General features: G+C 38.1%; 2 protein-coding genes across 2 annotated transcripts; both read right to left on the bottom strand.

Annotated features, from left to right (window-relative positions):
- Positions 1-122: 122 nt before the first annotated feature.
- On the bottom strand, positions 123-1396 carry LOC134819003 (tRNA (cytosine(38)-C(5))-methyltransferase-like). The gene has a single exon (XM_063828755.1). The coding sequence runs from the start codon at positions 1394-1396 to the stop codon at positions 209-211; it is 1188 nt and encodes a 395-aa protein (XP_063684825.1). The 3' UTR covers positions 123-208.
- Positions 833-14919, bottom strand: LOC134819002 (uncharacterized). The gene is made up of 12 exons (XM_063828754.1): positions 14740-14919; positions 14445-14505; positions 13735-13778; positions 7036-7180; positions 6709-6805; positions 5638-5765; positions 5331-5478; positions 5052-5174; positions 3880-4024; positions 3346-3722; positions 2991-3191; positions 833-2886 (listed from the first exon to the last, which is right to left on the bottom strand). The coding sequence occupies exons 1-12, from the start codon at positions 14888-14890 to the stop codon at positions 2272-2274; spliced, it is 2235 nt and encodes a 744-aa protein (XP_063684824.1). The 5' UTR covers positions 14891-14919; the 3' UTR covers positions 833-2271.
- Positions 14920-16776: the final 1857 nt, after the last annotated feature.

Genomic DNA, 16776 nt, shown 5'->3' with positions numbered 1-16776 from the left:
TGGTGATACAAGACAAGTTAGCAAATACACATTTAAATATGACGTGCAAGCAAAGCGCTTGTAGATCAAGAAAGTATTACATTAGTTTGTAAGATCAACAAATAATATGTTAGAAAATGCTAAATTTCGCGACTGAAAAATCGAAAGAGCCGTGAAAATAAAATAACCCCTTCTACTAAACAATATTAATGAACCGTAACTCAAATGATCAGCTAAGAAGAATTCTTTCGATTAATAATTTAACTACAGTAACATTCAGACCGTTTCCCAACAGTTTGTACAACTGTTTCTCAGACAAAGATTCGGGGAACGAATACCACTCAGGAATTCCATGAATTCGTGCAATCTCACGGGGGGCGAACAACCTTAGATTTAGCGACCTCATGTGTTGCAGAAACTCTCCGTCACTCAACTTAGAATTACACATACTTCTCCCATTATCTGTCTTATCACGTGACAAATCTGAAGGAGGATTACTTCGCTCCTGTGGTGTCTCATTTCGCTCCTGTCGTGTCAGATCACCAGGTGAGGGGTCAGGAGTCTGCTGGATAACAGACCCAGATCCCTCCGCTTTAACACTGTATCCTTTAGTAAAACAACAAGATCTTGTGGAGCTAGGAGTCACTATGTCCAGTACCCAGCCCCATTTTGATAGGAATTTGTCTGATAACTGACAACTGGCGGGATCCTCCTGGAGAAACTCTAACAGGGGAGGAGTGGTGGCGAAGTCTTCACAGCCAGGAATGAAGGATAATAAACTGTTTTTATTGTCTGCAAATGATTGTATGTTTTCCGGAAAAGGTTGTTTTCTAGCTAACAGATAGTATCTTAATCTCGAATTGGGAATTCCAAATTGGTTTGAGTTGATCAGAAATTCGACAACATGATATTGATGTTGGGTAAAGAATTGCATAATATTATTTCGGGTATTCGATGTTTCAAACCCTTTTACGTTCTCCAATAAAAAATAATCCGGTAATGAAGATAAATCCGAGAACATATCAAAAAGATGAATCACACTCTCTGACCGTGGATCTAGTTCATCCTTCATAACTCCTTGCCGGGTGAAAGGCTGACATGGTGGCGACATGACAAACATCACTTTATCACGTGATGTATCATTCTCGTCACGTGATTTAAAATCCTGATCATGATTCGCACTTGCTTTCTTAATTATAGATTCAAGCCGAGCCGCAGTCAGACCACACAAATTGGTCTCAAAAACACTGGTTGCCGGAAAATTCGCTCTGTAGATACAATTAGCGTTAGAAGAAATCTCAAAAGCAGCGACAACTTTGTAGGATAGTTCTGGAATCTGTGATAGCGCTAAATGGTAACCTCCAATGCCCGAGTAGAATTCGCATACTTTTAAGACTGGCGCTGCTGGATTTAGCATCAGTTCTGGAGTAGCGTGATGTTCTGGGTTGCTGTAATGGCTTGGCTGAGTAAGATGTCGGAAACAGGAGAGTTGATTGGGTGTGAGTTAGTACCTTGATTATGTGGTGAGATTAGGATATAGGATTTTAAAACGTGGTTATATAAACTCAATTCAATTTACTCAGGGTACATTGGATAGTCAGTGAAATCGTGAATCAGAACGACATGTGTCAAATTTACAGTACAGTAAAACTTTGTTTAAAATTCTGGAGAATTCATTACTGAGGAACTATCAATAACAGCATAAATTCATGTAAACATTACAACTAATCCTGCGAAATTTCAATAAAAACTAAAAATATTTTATCTCTCAAACTTTCAGTATTCAATTTAAACGTACAACAGAGTTCATGCGAAATCAATAATTGTCAGGGTCATCAGAATCATAAGCAAAGCACATTGAAACTGGTTGCTTGTGAGACCTCCCACTGTTATGAGCACTGCTACAACTGTTAGAATAACCCCCATTCGAACTCTTCTCAATCTCGGAAGTATCAGGAATCACAGTTACACCTGGTCCGTAAAAATCACTGTGGTATATTGAGCCTGAAGCTGAGGAGGCAACTGAGGAAGCCACATTGCACTGCTCCTCCGTAAGGAAGTCATGTGATATAGCTCTATTAGCTATGGCAGCGGCCCTGCCACGTCCTTTCAGACGAGAAGGAGGAGAGGATTGCGGTTTGGAGATGGAGGATACCAGGAGAGGGGGAATTCTACCGTGCTGGGGGTTTCCCCGACCTCTGCCAGCACGAGATTTGGGTATAATGATTAGAGGCTGTCTCTGAGAGCCACTGCCGCTACAAACTGATCTTGGAGTTGAACTGTTAAGGTCGCTTAAGGTTGGTTTTTGGGATGTATTATTTTCCAATTTTTCTGAACTGTGATTATTGCGCAAACTTTTGGGCAAACTCCTGCTTTGATTGGGTGAGGATATTGTGACAGGAGACATTCCTGGATTACGAATTGTGTCTTGTGACCTGCATGTCTCAACTGGAGACATGGTGTTAGAGACACCAGGTGATTTTTTTGGAGACAATTGCACCAGCGGAGGGGGCAAAGACGTCGACACAGATGCGGGGATTGGTCGTGGAAAGAAAGGTTTTCGATGATATCAGAAGAATTGATTGCGCGTGCAGCATTCATGGGAGTCTGAAACCTTAAACTTGACATATGAAAAGGTTGTCTGGGGGAGGTCAGAAGAGCCGAGTTAAAAGGTTTCTTGATAAAACACTGTGGGATGGCATTAAAACCCTCACCCTGCTCCACTATGACGTCACTACTACTTGAACTGGAGCTCACTATCTCATAGTGAGGTTCAATAAGTTTAACTAGATTCTCAGTTTTCTCAGTTATCCTGGCTACTTCACTGCTGTTGTGAGATTCTCGGTCTGGGTCTGGCGTGTATCTGTTGGAGAATGCGCTCCTTTCTTCTTCAAGATTTCTTCTCATCTGAGGGTAAAGATAAAGCTAAGATAACATAAATTGTTCAATTTCACCAAACTCATACAAACAATAAATCACAAATCTCCAAACACTCCAACAAGAATACCTACCTCCTCAGAAGTTATAAAAGCCCTGCTCCTAGGTTCACTCTTTTGTTCAGCCCGGATCTTCTCCACCAGCTTGCTGAGCTTGGGTGACATGACAGGGGCCTTGTGAGCAGGGTCGTTATACCGTGGATCTCCCGCAAAGATTGTTCTAGATCCCAATCTAGAGGGATCCATTGTAGCAGCAACTGTCGGCGGGGGTTCACACTACGACAAGATTTTGGGTTTCAATTGAACTGTTGTGAAGATTTATATTTTAAGCTATAAAACACAAAATTTCAAATTTGGAACAATTCTTCATTAGATACGAAGCATGAGTAAATACTCGAAGAAAAAAAACACACACAAAACTTACAATTACCTCTGGTATGATAAAATTAACGTTATCGTCTGAAGAGCTGTTAGAACTCCAGATCTGGTCATCATCTGTCACGTGTTCAATATTGCGTGACGTCACGAAATCACGTGACGTCACAACGGCATCACCCTCACAACCTGCAGAACTACTGGTCACATCACTAAAGATATCCGGAACCTTAAACATGTCTCCGATAGAACCCTCCTTGCTCTCTGTTGTTCTCTCTAGCTCCTCCTCCTCTTCCGCAGGACCATAATTTGGTGCTCCGTGCACATACTTCTCCCAGTCGTTGTCATCCTCTATTACTGGTCTGTTGGGATTCACGCTGAAGATCCTCAAGGAGCCAGGAGTCGCTTTCTTCGGGTCGAATTTGAACGGTTCTGAAATAGAATTTTAAATATTTTGGTGCCGGCTTAGTTCGAATACTACGGCTATTAACTTGTGCAAAAACCCACTACCAGTTTAAAAGTAAAACATATTACCGTTATATAAAATAAGGGTTCTTTTTTGCACCGAGACTGCAAAATATTAACTCACTAGAGTAGAAATGTTCGTCCCCAGGCTGGCTCTCGTAGGCCGGGTTCAGAATGGACTCCGGAATGTTCCACTCAGTTTTCAATATCGGAATTTGTTTAGATCCTATCAGCATTGACTCTACGCCAGGCGGTATTTGTCTTATTCTCTGAAATTAAAATGAGGATGTTATCAAATTTATGCGATCAGGTTCTGTACATATACTTGTTTTATAGAGTCCCTAATAACACTAAGAAAAGTCTCCAACCAAATTCTATTGGGAATAGGAACCGACCGGATATCCGGCTGAATCCGGTACCTGCCGGATATCCAGTTCCGGTCAGGTTTAAAAGGTGCTTGGCGGTAAAATTCCAAGTCATCACAGGCTGATCTCGATACCTGAAAGCATGCCTCGAGATCTGATTCCGGTTAAAAAGGCTATATACTGCCTGGATCCTTAGCATGGGTGCACAGGGTTCAATGACATGAGTTGCACGAAATCAGAAATTTCGAACGTTTTCGGATACATTTTTACATTTTCTGACATCTAGCAACAAGTGCAGTGGTCGGAAATTTATTCTCCTGTTTGCCACTCGGTTCCGGTCTGGCAAACAGGAAAATAAGTTGATATCTGACCGTTCCTAGTCGTTTGTGATTATATCAAAATATGTGTTATTTGGTTAATGTAGTGTACTCTACAATCTAGATCTATAAAACGGAGTACGAGTTACCGAACACCGGGGCGCCATGATAGCCTCTTGTGTCTCCGCATAGCCTTTAATTGTGCTTACTAATACAATAGAGTACGAGGGCAGCTAAACACCAATTTGCAGTGATCGATTGTCTCAATCAGCTCCCATTAAGATTACATTCACACATAGTTGAACAACATGAGATAAGTGGAAAACAATTTTGTTTTAAACAAACGAACAAATTGACTTTCGGAAAGGATCGTCGCTTGAGATCGGAGATTTCAGAATTTTTAGGAAAAAAGTTAAATTCTGTGACATTTAATCAATGTGAGAAATTTCAAAACTTCTCAGATAAATTTTATAACTATTGAATATCATATCTCGGGTAATCCTTAGGAAACGTCTGTAGCATGATTTAAATCCTGTTAACTTTAATTAACAATTATTAATAATTTTAACCAATAACTTCAATAGTTCAGCAGTAAGTGCCAAAAAAGAACTAACCGTTTTAGGATCAGGCGAGTTCTCTTGAATCCGACAGTTAAGGTATATTTCAGTAATTTGGGGTAACGGCTTTGAGAGCTCCCTTAGCATGATGCCATGAAGCAGTACAGCGTAACGGGCTATCTGAAATGCATTTATTTAATTTAAACGATGTCCAACAAATGATAATAAGTGAATATAATTCGCAAGTTAAAACGACATTTCTCGATAAAATGCTGAACGAAAATACCAGAAAAATCAACAATACGGCTGCCGCCACAAAAAATCTGAAAGACTGACCCTAGCTGTGACGAGAAGAAGTTCAGGAGGAATGTTCTCCCACACCCAAATACTGGGGTCTCTTCTCAGGATGCTTTCTCTCTGGCGGTAAACACTGACTGGAATGTCTTGATACTCTATCAAGCACTCTGTCAAGGTCTTAGCTGTCCTGAGTGGTGGAGGGTGAAATGTTTGCTTAGTTTTAGCCATCAGTTGAGCAGTTGCGTGCGAAACTGTAAGAGAACACACTGTGCAAAAACCTGATATCGTCTAAGAAATTGTTCAAAACATTTTCGTTAGAAAAAACAAGATCCATATAATAACGTACAGCTCCTGTGATGTCTTGCTCTGGATTAGAAGATCTGCAGCGTGCGTATCAAAAATACTCCCTGCTCTAAGCTCTACATCATACTGGTTAAACAGTATATCCGCCAGACAGCTACAATCGTGGATAACCTGTTCAGGTATTTCTGTCAATATGATTTACAAGAATGGGCTAAGGTGGAAACACCCAGGCAAGGTGCGTTGCCAGAGGTTCCACAATCAACAAATATCAACAAATCACCTATTTGGACGTGTGTAATTTGGGGGGGGGGGGGGGGGGGGGGGGCCAACCATATTAAAGTATATTGAAATGTAGGATTTTTCCCGATTTTGACCCGGGGATATACTTTAATATACTTTAATATACTTTAATATACTTTAATATATTCCCATCTCCCTGGAGGCCTACATCAAAAATTATTGCCCAAAATAAGCTTGAAATGCAATTCTTAATCGATTCCAAAAAGTTCTTGAAAAAATATTGAAAACTGATGGAGTTATTTCAATTTTAATGAAGTCATTTTGGCTAGTATTCCGAACCGAGATATTATGTGCAATTTTCCCAATTTTGTTCATGGAGGTCTTTTTACTTAGTATCCACTATATTCAACAAACACTGAGTTATATCTTTCACATAGAGTTAGTCTCATTAAAAAATATTGAAATTTTATCGAATTTGGGCAAAAGCGAATTTGGGCAAAAGCGTATGCCCAAATATGGGCATATTTTTTAAAGCTCATAGCTCAGCCAATTTTTGACCAATCTGGATGGAAATTCATGTACTAGTCCTAAAACAGGCTTATCTTGCGAATCTGAGTGAAAAATATAGTTCATCATGTAAATCTTAACGAAGAATATAAATCTTCTAATTGTAGGTATATTAAAGTATATTAAAATGTAGGATTTTTTCCGATTTTGACCCGGGGATATACTTTAATATACTTTAATATGGTTGGCCCCCCCCCCCCCCCCCCCCCCCCCCTAATTTTCATTTTTTGGCATTTTGTTTAGACTTATAATTCGTCCTATTAATATTTAGAAACCGTACAATATATAAATTAGCAAGTAGTGTTACCTTAATGGGGTGACGAGCTTCAAGTAATCTTTTTAGGCCCCCTTCTGTAAATATTTTCGCTCCAAATTTGCGGATGTTAAAAAGCACCGCTGATCCTCTGAAAGTGGACAAACTATAAAAAATAATTTCAAATCACCAGGCGTGAATTCAACTGACCAATGCAATGTTGAAACCGTGTTGAAACCGTGTCACCATGCAGAAAATCTATTTAAGATTTCAAATTTCCATCCCATAGATCTGAGGTAAACGATGCACACATCATGGGCCATGGCACATAGTTGATGCAATATGATTTATTATAACAAATAAACCTGGTGATCTACTAACAGATATCCACAGACGATCCAAGTAAGAACTCCATGCCTGTTAACATCAAACCCTTCCCACAACACGGAAACACTGTGATAGTTGGCCAACTCCAGGGCAGCGTCCATCGCGTCTGGGATAGACTCAACCACTCTGTAGTGAACGTCTGAAGTTGATAGAAATTAAATTCCTCGGAACAAATATGAAATCTTCCGCAAAATATGAAATCTTCCGCAATGACCGCACGAGAAAGACTCATCCTCAAGATCCTAATAACCCTAAAAAGTTTAGGGAAAATGGAGGTGGTGTTCTTTTGGCTGTTCGGTCTGATCTCGACGCCACTACAACCCGACTACCAGTTAGCCTAGGTGCCGAAATGCTTGCCGTTAAAATTGCTTTTCCTAACAAAGAGAGTATTGTAATCTGTACTTGTTATATAGTAGGAACTCTTGGGTTACCTAATCATGATGTCATAGTTAGTTATATTCGCAAGCTAGTTTCCAAAAAGAATCCCCCTAAAATCTATGTTATTGGTGATTTTAATCTTCCCCATACAGACTGGCTATCTTCATCCAGTACCGTACCTATCGAGCAATCCTTCATAGATTCTTTCAGTGATCTTTCTCTCTCCCAGTTGATCACATCACCCACCCATAAAAGTGGTAATACATTAGACCTTCTTCTCAGTAATTATGATAACACAATCGATAACTTGAATGTCTGTGATCCTCATTCCGTGTGCAAATCTGATCATTTTCCTGTCACTTTTTTAATTAAAAGCTCCTTTTTCCGTAAGAAAACTCCTAAACGTAAAATCTATAATTTTAAGAAAGCAAACTGGGACATGATTAAGCGTGAATTATGCTCGATTAATTGGCAAGTCCTAGAATGCCTAGATCCTGATTCGTCTTGGAAGTTAGTTAAAGACTGCATTATGAATTTAGTTGATATACATATTCCTAAAGTAACTATTAAATCAGAGTTCCAACCCCCGTGGTTCGATAGTGAACTTTTTTCTTCATGCCGTAAAAAAGATAGACTCAGAGCTAAATTTAAAATTTCTGGTTCTATTTCTGATGAGTTAAAGTTTGTTACTAGCCGTAAAGATTTTAAGAGGCTTTCATCAGCCAAAATAAGAGACAATCTTTTCAATAGTGATGATCCAGCGCTTATAACTAAGAAGTTTTGGTCACATGTTAAGTATCAATCTAACTCCTGCCGTATTCCTAATTGTGTTAGTTATTCTGGACAGCTTCGGTTCAAACCCAAAGATCAAGCTGAACTTTTCAATTCTTTCTTTTATAACCAGTTTTCGGATCCTTCACTTTATGACAGTTGACACTGACATCTCCTATGTCAATGATGTTGATTTTGATATTGACTTCGATCATCGGGATGTTCGTAAGCTTCTTTCAGATATTAATTCAAATAAAGCCCAGGGACCAGATGGCATACACGGTAAAATTCTAAAAAATTGTTCCGTAGGTTTAGCTTACCCTCTAACATGCATTTTCGTGGATCCTACAACAGCGGCTACATTCCACAAGAATGAAAACTTGCAAATGTTGTCCCAATATTTAAGAAAGGTAAGAAAAGTGAGGTTGAAAACTATAGACCAATATCCCTTACTTGTTTAGTCATGAAAGTTTTTGAGCGCATTGTTAAACGTAAACTGCTTTCTTTGACAAGTACCCTTCTTGATCCCAGACAGCATGGTTTTTTAGAGCACAAGTCATGCACAACCAATATGGTTGACTTTTGTGATAGCCTGGCATTGTCTCTTAACGAAAACATTATCAATCATGTTGTGTATTTTGATTTTGCTAAGGCATTTGATTCTGTAAATCATGATATCCTTCTTCATAAGCTAAAGACCTTATATAACATTGATAATAATAATAATAATAATAATAATAATAATAACGCTTTATTTGTATACCGCTTAGGCCGTATAAGCGACCAAAGTCCAAAAAATGGAGTTGATACTGGCCAACAAAGCGGTGCAGATAAATTTACCTTAGTAGTCCCTTTTCTAATCAAAAATTCAAATTTATAAATTGTAGATTGATCTTAAAGTCCTGCGTCCATGACTACTGAATCACCAAAAATACTGTTCGCACATACAGGATAGGCTTGATGAAATAGATGGGTCTTGAGAGCCTTCTTGAAAACATCTAGTCGAGAGATGGAGCGTAGTGAGTAGGGAAGTGTATTCCAGATTTTAGGAGCAGTGTGAGAGAAAGCACCAGCTGTAGCCCTCAGCCTTGATAAAGGAGGGCGTTCCAGTAGGAAGAAGTCATGGTCCATTCTGACATGATGTTTACTAGTGTCCCTAATTTTGACCATTGTCCTTAGATATTCAGGAGCACAATCGTTTAGGCACTTGAAAACCAGTAACGCTATCTTGAATTTGATTCGCATTGCTACAGGTAAGAAGTGTAATTCAATCATATAGGGTGGTACACTTCTCAAATTTCTTACCAATTACATTCAAGGCCGTTACCAAAGAGTGGTTATTGGTAATGAGATGTCATCTACCCTCTCAGTTAATTCTGGTGTCCCCCAGGGCTCTATCCTTGGTCCTTTACTTTTTGTATTGTTTATCAATGATATTCCTCTTGGCCTTTCGGATAATACTGATATTGTTTTGTATGCCGATGATACACAAATCTGGCGTAAAATACATTCATCTTCTGATAATACTAATTTGCAAATGGATATAGACTATCTCTCTGACTGGGCACTAAGAAACAAAATGCGATTCCATCCAGCAAAATGTAAAGTGCTTATTGTTTCAGGAAAACCATCTTTATCTCCTCCATTCGCATATAATAATCTTGATGGCTCTCCTCTTGTGTATGTAGAGTTAGAAAAAGATCTTGGAGTCGATGTTACTCCTAAGCTAAGTTGGAATAGTCAGTGCGACAGAATTTTGACTAAGGCCTGCCAACAACTTGGTATGGTCAGAAGAAATGGCCATATTGTCATTGATCAGAAACGTCGCCGGGCGCTTTACCTCTCCCTGGTTCGTAGCCAATTCGAAAATTGCTCCATAATCTGGCGCCCTTGTATTGTAATAAATCACTTAGTGATAAATTAGAAAGTCTCCAAAAGAGAGCTATTAAATGGATTCTGTCTGAAGAGGGCCGCAGTTATCCACCTGAGCAATATGTCAAAAAGTGCAAGCTTGTCGACATTCTCCCTTTGTCTCAAAAGTTTGACTTGAATGATCTTATTTTTTTCCACAAAGTTCTGAACAATTTAATTCCTGTATCGCTGCCTCACTATCTCTCTTTATATCAGGGGACTTCTCGACTAAGACGTTGCCACCTCGACAGTCTGTCTATTGTGTCATCAATTTTACCTAAGTTAAGTCAGAATTCACACACCTTATGTACCTCAAATAGCCCACTGGCAAAATCATTTTTCTACAGAACTCATATACTGTGGAATGGACTCCCTTTACAGGTAAGACAGATTGTGTCTACTAGTCTTTTCAAAGCTGAGGTCACTAAGCATCTATGGAAATGTTTATTGGATAGTGAAACAACAGCCTAGCCTAGTCTCTTTGCTCCCCATATTATTATTATTTTTGTTTTATTAATTTTTTTATCTACCTTCCTATACTTTCAACATCATATCACACTTCACCCGCACACCGTCTCACACATTAATGACCATATCAGACCTGTATCTAATGTATTATATCTGGAATTTGACGTATTGAAATACCAATTTTGACTATATATCCACAGTTATTCACCATGGATTTGTTTGTTATTAAATAGTTTTTTCATAAATTTTTGGATTTAGATTGATTCGATGTAATGGGTCCAAGTTACTGCGGACATAGTTCACTATGTGTTTACCGTGTTTGGGTGCCCATCATATTTTACAGATGGGGGCGATATTTTGAACGATTCTATTTTATATTCATCTATTGCTGTACTCTGTAAAATTTGAAAAGTATTTAATAAAAAAACATGGCATCTATGAAATAATCAGAAACGTGTACCTTGGAAGATTTTGTTTTACTAGATTATCAAAATCACGTACTTCAACCAAAAAACGCATATGTCTCAGCAAATGCATTGTAATAAAGTTTGCTAATTATTGGAAGCTGTGGTCATTCGTTTTAAGTTACATGTCAGTGATGTTGGGAATGCGATATTGTATTATGGAGAAACAATTTCTCTTCGGAGAAAAGATTTCTCTCCGTAGTCTGATTCCTAGAATTATCGGCGGACATCTTGCCAAGACTAACTTTTTATTCCCCGATGATCCACAGTCCCTCACTATGTTGTATCCTCTGTGATGCAACGACCATAGCCTCGCTAATGTACTGACGTCATTCTCCATCGGCAACGCCCGAGTTTCATTCAACGACACAAAGCCGAACTGCTTCTATTTTGATCACGTGACCAGCGCGCGCAGCGCACATTAAAAAGACGTTCAGGCAATAACAATGAAAATTTGAATTAGTCTCAAGGCTAAGCGCGTTCCTGTTATGAAGTACCCGATCTTCCACATTTTCTCGTGCTTGACTGTCAAGTCAATTGTCGGATCTCGTTCGATTAGAATAACTGTGACGAACATGGAGCCAATTCACTAATAAGCAAAGTGCATTTTCCTATTATTGATTGTAGACTCTGGCGAGCAGCTGGCTGAAAGACGTACGTGACCGGGTGATGAATGTAGCGTTAAGCGATTATGGGTCCCATTATTATAAACGGTATATTAATTTGAAAGGTTGGTCGAATATATTACGTTACAATTAAAGTATCCAGTAAATGTTGTGATATTCATATTTTAGATGAGATTTGAGCGAAATAAATCTGAGTTCGTTTATGTTAACCACGCTCGTTATCTTAAGAACATATTAAAAACCCTAAAAATTGTTCATGTCATACCAGTTTCTTACAACAAAAAAATGCCGTCTGAAGAGTCACATAACATTTATTTAAATTAAGTTGAAATTCACGTGGTAGGAGGATTTCGTTTTTAAATGCCAAATGAGCGCAATTTCCTGATCTTTTTCATATCAGATTCACAAAAACCTCGGCTCATTGGAGACTTATTAATATTCTTACTTCTAATATTCGTTTTTGTTTCGCTGTTGTGTTATACTGGCCGGCTCACGTAATTCATGTTATATTGTCATGTGATTTTAGAGCATTGTGTCGGATAAGTAGCACTGTTAAAATATGTACATACGTGTACACTGTACATGGAGCAGAAGATTTCACCGGAGAAATAGTTCAGTCAAATAAATAACAATTTCTGCAGAAAACACCGCTTTGCTTCTGACGAAATAACCTGTCAACTTTATCATTCCGACTCCATTACTCTCTTTAACTCAAATCAAACAAAACCTGCAATTTTACTGAACACACCCGGCCTAAATTGGAATTTTGCCATAAATATCATGATTAATGATCAGCAACAGCAGCGTGATTGGCAACGTCACGTCAGTACACACATATTAAATCAGCAGGTGACAACACAGCTGACTTGTTAGTAAACTTTTTGGTATACAGATATTATATAATATATTATACTGTGCTGCTTTGACACTTTATTAAGTGTGAAAATATGTGTCAGCATATGTTGACTGCACCGCACCTAGTACAACGCCTAGAACACACCCGTACAAATAACATGTCAGGTCTGCATGCTGTGTAGGGTACATCCAAGCTGAACGCTTTTCTTCTAATTAAACCCTTTCTTCAGATAAGAACTTTTCTTCAGATATAAACTTTTCTGAAATGAAAACTCCATATATGTCGTAGTACAGTGGACATTATGGAGGGTTGATGTGCAAAATTGGCAGAATTCCAAAGATGGAATTGGAACTTCCGTGCGGAATTTGACAGTGAAATCATAATTACTTTTTCTGAGAAAGGCTTTCTCTTGTCCACATATTTTAACGTCGACTGATAACAATCAAGATGATAGGTCTCCAAATATGATTAGATTACCGCTCGTCGAGTGATGATCTCATGATCTGTGGTCTGTCACGTGGTCTGACACGTAGTCTGCCACGTGACATGTCTGATCTAACGGTACAAACTTTATACTTACTTTCAGACCGGAGTTGTACGAAAATATGAGGCGGTCACAAACTTGTCAGAGATAAAGGAGACGCCGTGGAAAATGCCAACTTTCCTACCGTGTAGTTTCCTTAAACATCTAAAGATGATTCCCATGTAACGAAGCCAAAGCACGAGGGAATTTCCCCTAACTATTGAATATTTGTAACAATAGAAACGTCCAAGATCTTGGAAATGATGTAATTTAATATTGCTACATCTTCTCGTGATACGAGATTTCCCCGCGACTGATTCCAAGAAATTTTAAATCTTGAGAATGAGAATATGGGCCCTAATTGGAATCACGGACAGGATAGTGGATGTACTATTATCTAACATGATTTAACTAATATGTAACATAATATTTACATTGACTATAAGAAAGGACCCTGTGTAACCTAATGCTGGTTGTTACTAAAGACATTTATATCTGGAAAGCTTTTACTAGCACAGAGCAAAAACTACTAGCACAGAGCAAAAACTACTAGCACAGAGCAAAAACTCTCTTGTCCCACCTTCGGGCCTTACAGGCAAGAACAAAGAACATAAAGATACAAAATAAATACAAAGATAAAACGCTGAGACCATACTTCATAGTATGTTCATTGTTCATTGTTCATTTTTCACTTACCAGGAATGGTTTGAATATCCCGATTGTTGTTCCTCAGTTTCGTCCTGAAACAATAATGGCCGTTAGACTTACAGACGAATGTAGCGTTAACAGTACAAACTTGTAAAGGTAAACTATTAGTGAATGTGTCCATTTGACGGACAGCAAATGAGCAGTTTACATGCATTACTTATAGTAAATAGTTTAACTATTTCTTCAGAACACACCTTACGTGGGCGTTTAATTACACCCGGAACATCGGACTATCACAGCGAATATTTGGATTTGAAAGTTGAACAATAGATCAAAGTGTGTACAAGATGTTTTGTTTTAGATTGGTTTACATTGAGAGATAACGAAAGAAAGGGACAAATAGTTGGGTATATTCCGTGGGACTAGTTGCGTATCAAAACTACACTCGGCAATGTCGAGTGCGTCTTTAGAGTGGTAGTTAGGTATAGACTGTGTAGAACAAGTGCTGTTTAACTGCTATCTGATATTTAACCTAGATTGAAGAATAGTTTTTTTTAAAGCTTTCCCTCAAATGGTTTATATTTGCAGATGTTAAGTGTAAAAATCAAAACGCTGACTTACCAGGATTTTAGATTTACTAGAGACAGTTTTTTTCAAATTTCCATTCCCAATAAATGAGGGTTTGATAAAAAACACTTGATTTTAAAACAAGCTGATCAACTAATTAATTTGTTTATTGATTAAAAAGAATAACTTACAGCCGCTCGTATCGGGTAAGATTCTTTGCAGGGGCGGCCTTCTTTTGAGTTTTAGCTGACTCTGAAAAAAAAACAATAAAGTGACTTAACCACGTAATTCACATAATTTGTTTACACAACACATTGAGGACAGATTAGTAGCTTTTATTACAAATTATTCATTCAAATAATTTCCGATTAATTGGATGAAGTTGTCGGTCACCAAAATAATCATAAATTATATTAATTAAATAACAATCATTAATAATTAACGTCATGGCTAATAAATTAAAGAACCCCATTTCTTTTTACTAACCTTGATGATTCCCCTCTAACATAGACTCAATGACGTCATTCTGTGCTCCCACGAACATATCCGAATACCGAGTGGGTGATCTGATCTTGGTAGGACCGATAGTGGTCCGAGCTCCAAGCCCACTGGTTACGTTCGTGTTGAACGTGGTCATGGGGCCACTCTTACATTATCTGGCATTGTTAATTAACTTAATTAGCTGGCATTGTTAATTAGCTAACTTAATTAACTTTGAAGGTTGGGTATAATTTAAAGGTGATGTGCAAGGGCCCCCTATTTTTAATCTTGTACTTAACTGGGGATTAGAACTTGCAGAGAAGTTTAAGAATATATCCCGTGGTTTTACACTTCAGTACAGACAAAGTTCCAGACAACCGGAAAAATGTGTCATTGATCTTGACTATGCTGATGACATCGCAGGAATGGATGACACTGTTGAAGGACTGCAAGAAACTACGGACAATATTGCGAAATACTGTGGACTTGGGGGTTTAAAGATGAACGCAAAGAAAACAGAGATCATGGTCATTGGGAAAGATACATCGCAGCACCCACTCCCAGAGAATAGGACCATAGATATAACTGTCGATGGAAACTCTGCAAAGCAGGTCACTCAATTCACTTATTTGGGTGCCAAAATTACATCAGATGGCAAGATTGATAAAGAAATAAGTGTCAGGATTGGAAAAGCAACCGGAGCTTTTAACCAACTCAACAACATTTGGAAGAATAAGAACATAAGCATTAACAACAAAGTGCGAATCTACATCGCAGCTGTTCTTACCATTCTGACCTATGGATGTGAGATATGGAACACGACTCAAGTGCAGACAAGAAGATTGGAGTCTTTCCATCAGTACTGCTTAAGAAGAATCCTGAGAGTGAGGTGGTTCCATCGAGTAAGTAATGAGGATGTTTTAAGAAGGGCATCAACAACTGCCCTTGCTGACATAATAACAACAAAACGGCTGCGTTGGTTTGGACATGTCAGTAGAATGCCTGAAGATCGGTTGCCCAACTATTTACTTGAATGGAAACCCAAGCATGGGAAGAGATCAAGAGGCAGGCCTAGGAAGAGCTTAAATGATGTGTTTATTGAAGATGCTGAGCAGAGATTGGATCGTAATGGACTCACGATTGATTGTATGAGAAGATTGGCTGCAGATCGAAAAGGATGGAGAAATATTACCCGCCGAAGTTGTATAATACAAAGTAATGACGCAGATGACGCAGACTAATCCTTTTGGATGGAGATCTCGCCATGTAACATGTATGTATGTATAATTTAAATTTTAAGAAGGATTAAAATGCATTTAAAGATGACATCAATGTTGAAAATAGACTTTGAGCAGCTTTACTTTAGGTGCTAGTAACTTTTCGGCGACATTACATGATTTATCTTTATAATATTTAGGACTTAGGTACTTTGTAAATTTATTGACTTTCAGGTCTCGCATCATGCATGTGCAAATTGATTAAGTTAGAATATAAAATTTAGCTTCAGAAATAATTAATCGATTTAAAGGAACTCCTGGACTTTAACCAATTAATTAATTATAGAGATTAATTTATTTACTTATAAAAGAGACAAAGAATAGACTGGTATCATGATAAAACACCTAACAAGAGAATACATTTACAAGTAAATGCAAAATAAAGAGTAAACTACTTAAGCATTTCCCTTTTGTATTCCAGGATTCATATTATAATCGGTAACTTTGTTAGTAACATACAATTCTAAACATCTTTAATATCTTTGGATCATGGAATAATAATCACGGTATGTAGTGAGTAATAAAAACCAAATGTTCTTTCTTTCTATAATAAGCAGCTTTTATCCGCAAAATAATACAGTGCCAGTCTGACAACGAAGCATGGTAACGGCTCTGAAGTTGAGGAAAAAGGAACTTGGTTCCGCGATTGCAGAGGTTTGTTAAAACAAGTAACTTACAATTTATGACACTAAAATCTTTCACTAACTATTCATTGTATCAAAGTCTAGAGCGAGGTTATCAAGGTAGACATTATGCCATTTTGAGT

The sequence above is a fragment of the Bolinopsis microptera genome, chromosome 7 (assembly GCF_026151205.1).
Source record: "Bolinopsis microptera isolate Bmic1 chromosome 7, MBARI_Bmic_1.0, whole genome shotgun sequence".
Classification (NCBI taxonomy): Eukaryota; Metazoa; Ctenophora; class Tentaculata; order Lobata; family Bolinopsidae; genus Bolinopsis; species Bolinopsis microptera.
The sequence above is the reverse complement of the archived record's forward strand: the minus strand, read 5'-3'. Positions and strand labels throughout refer to the sequence as shown.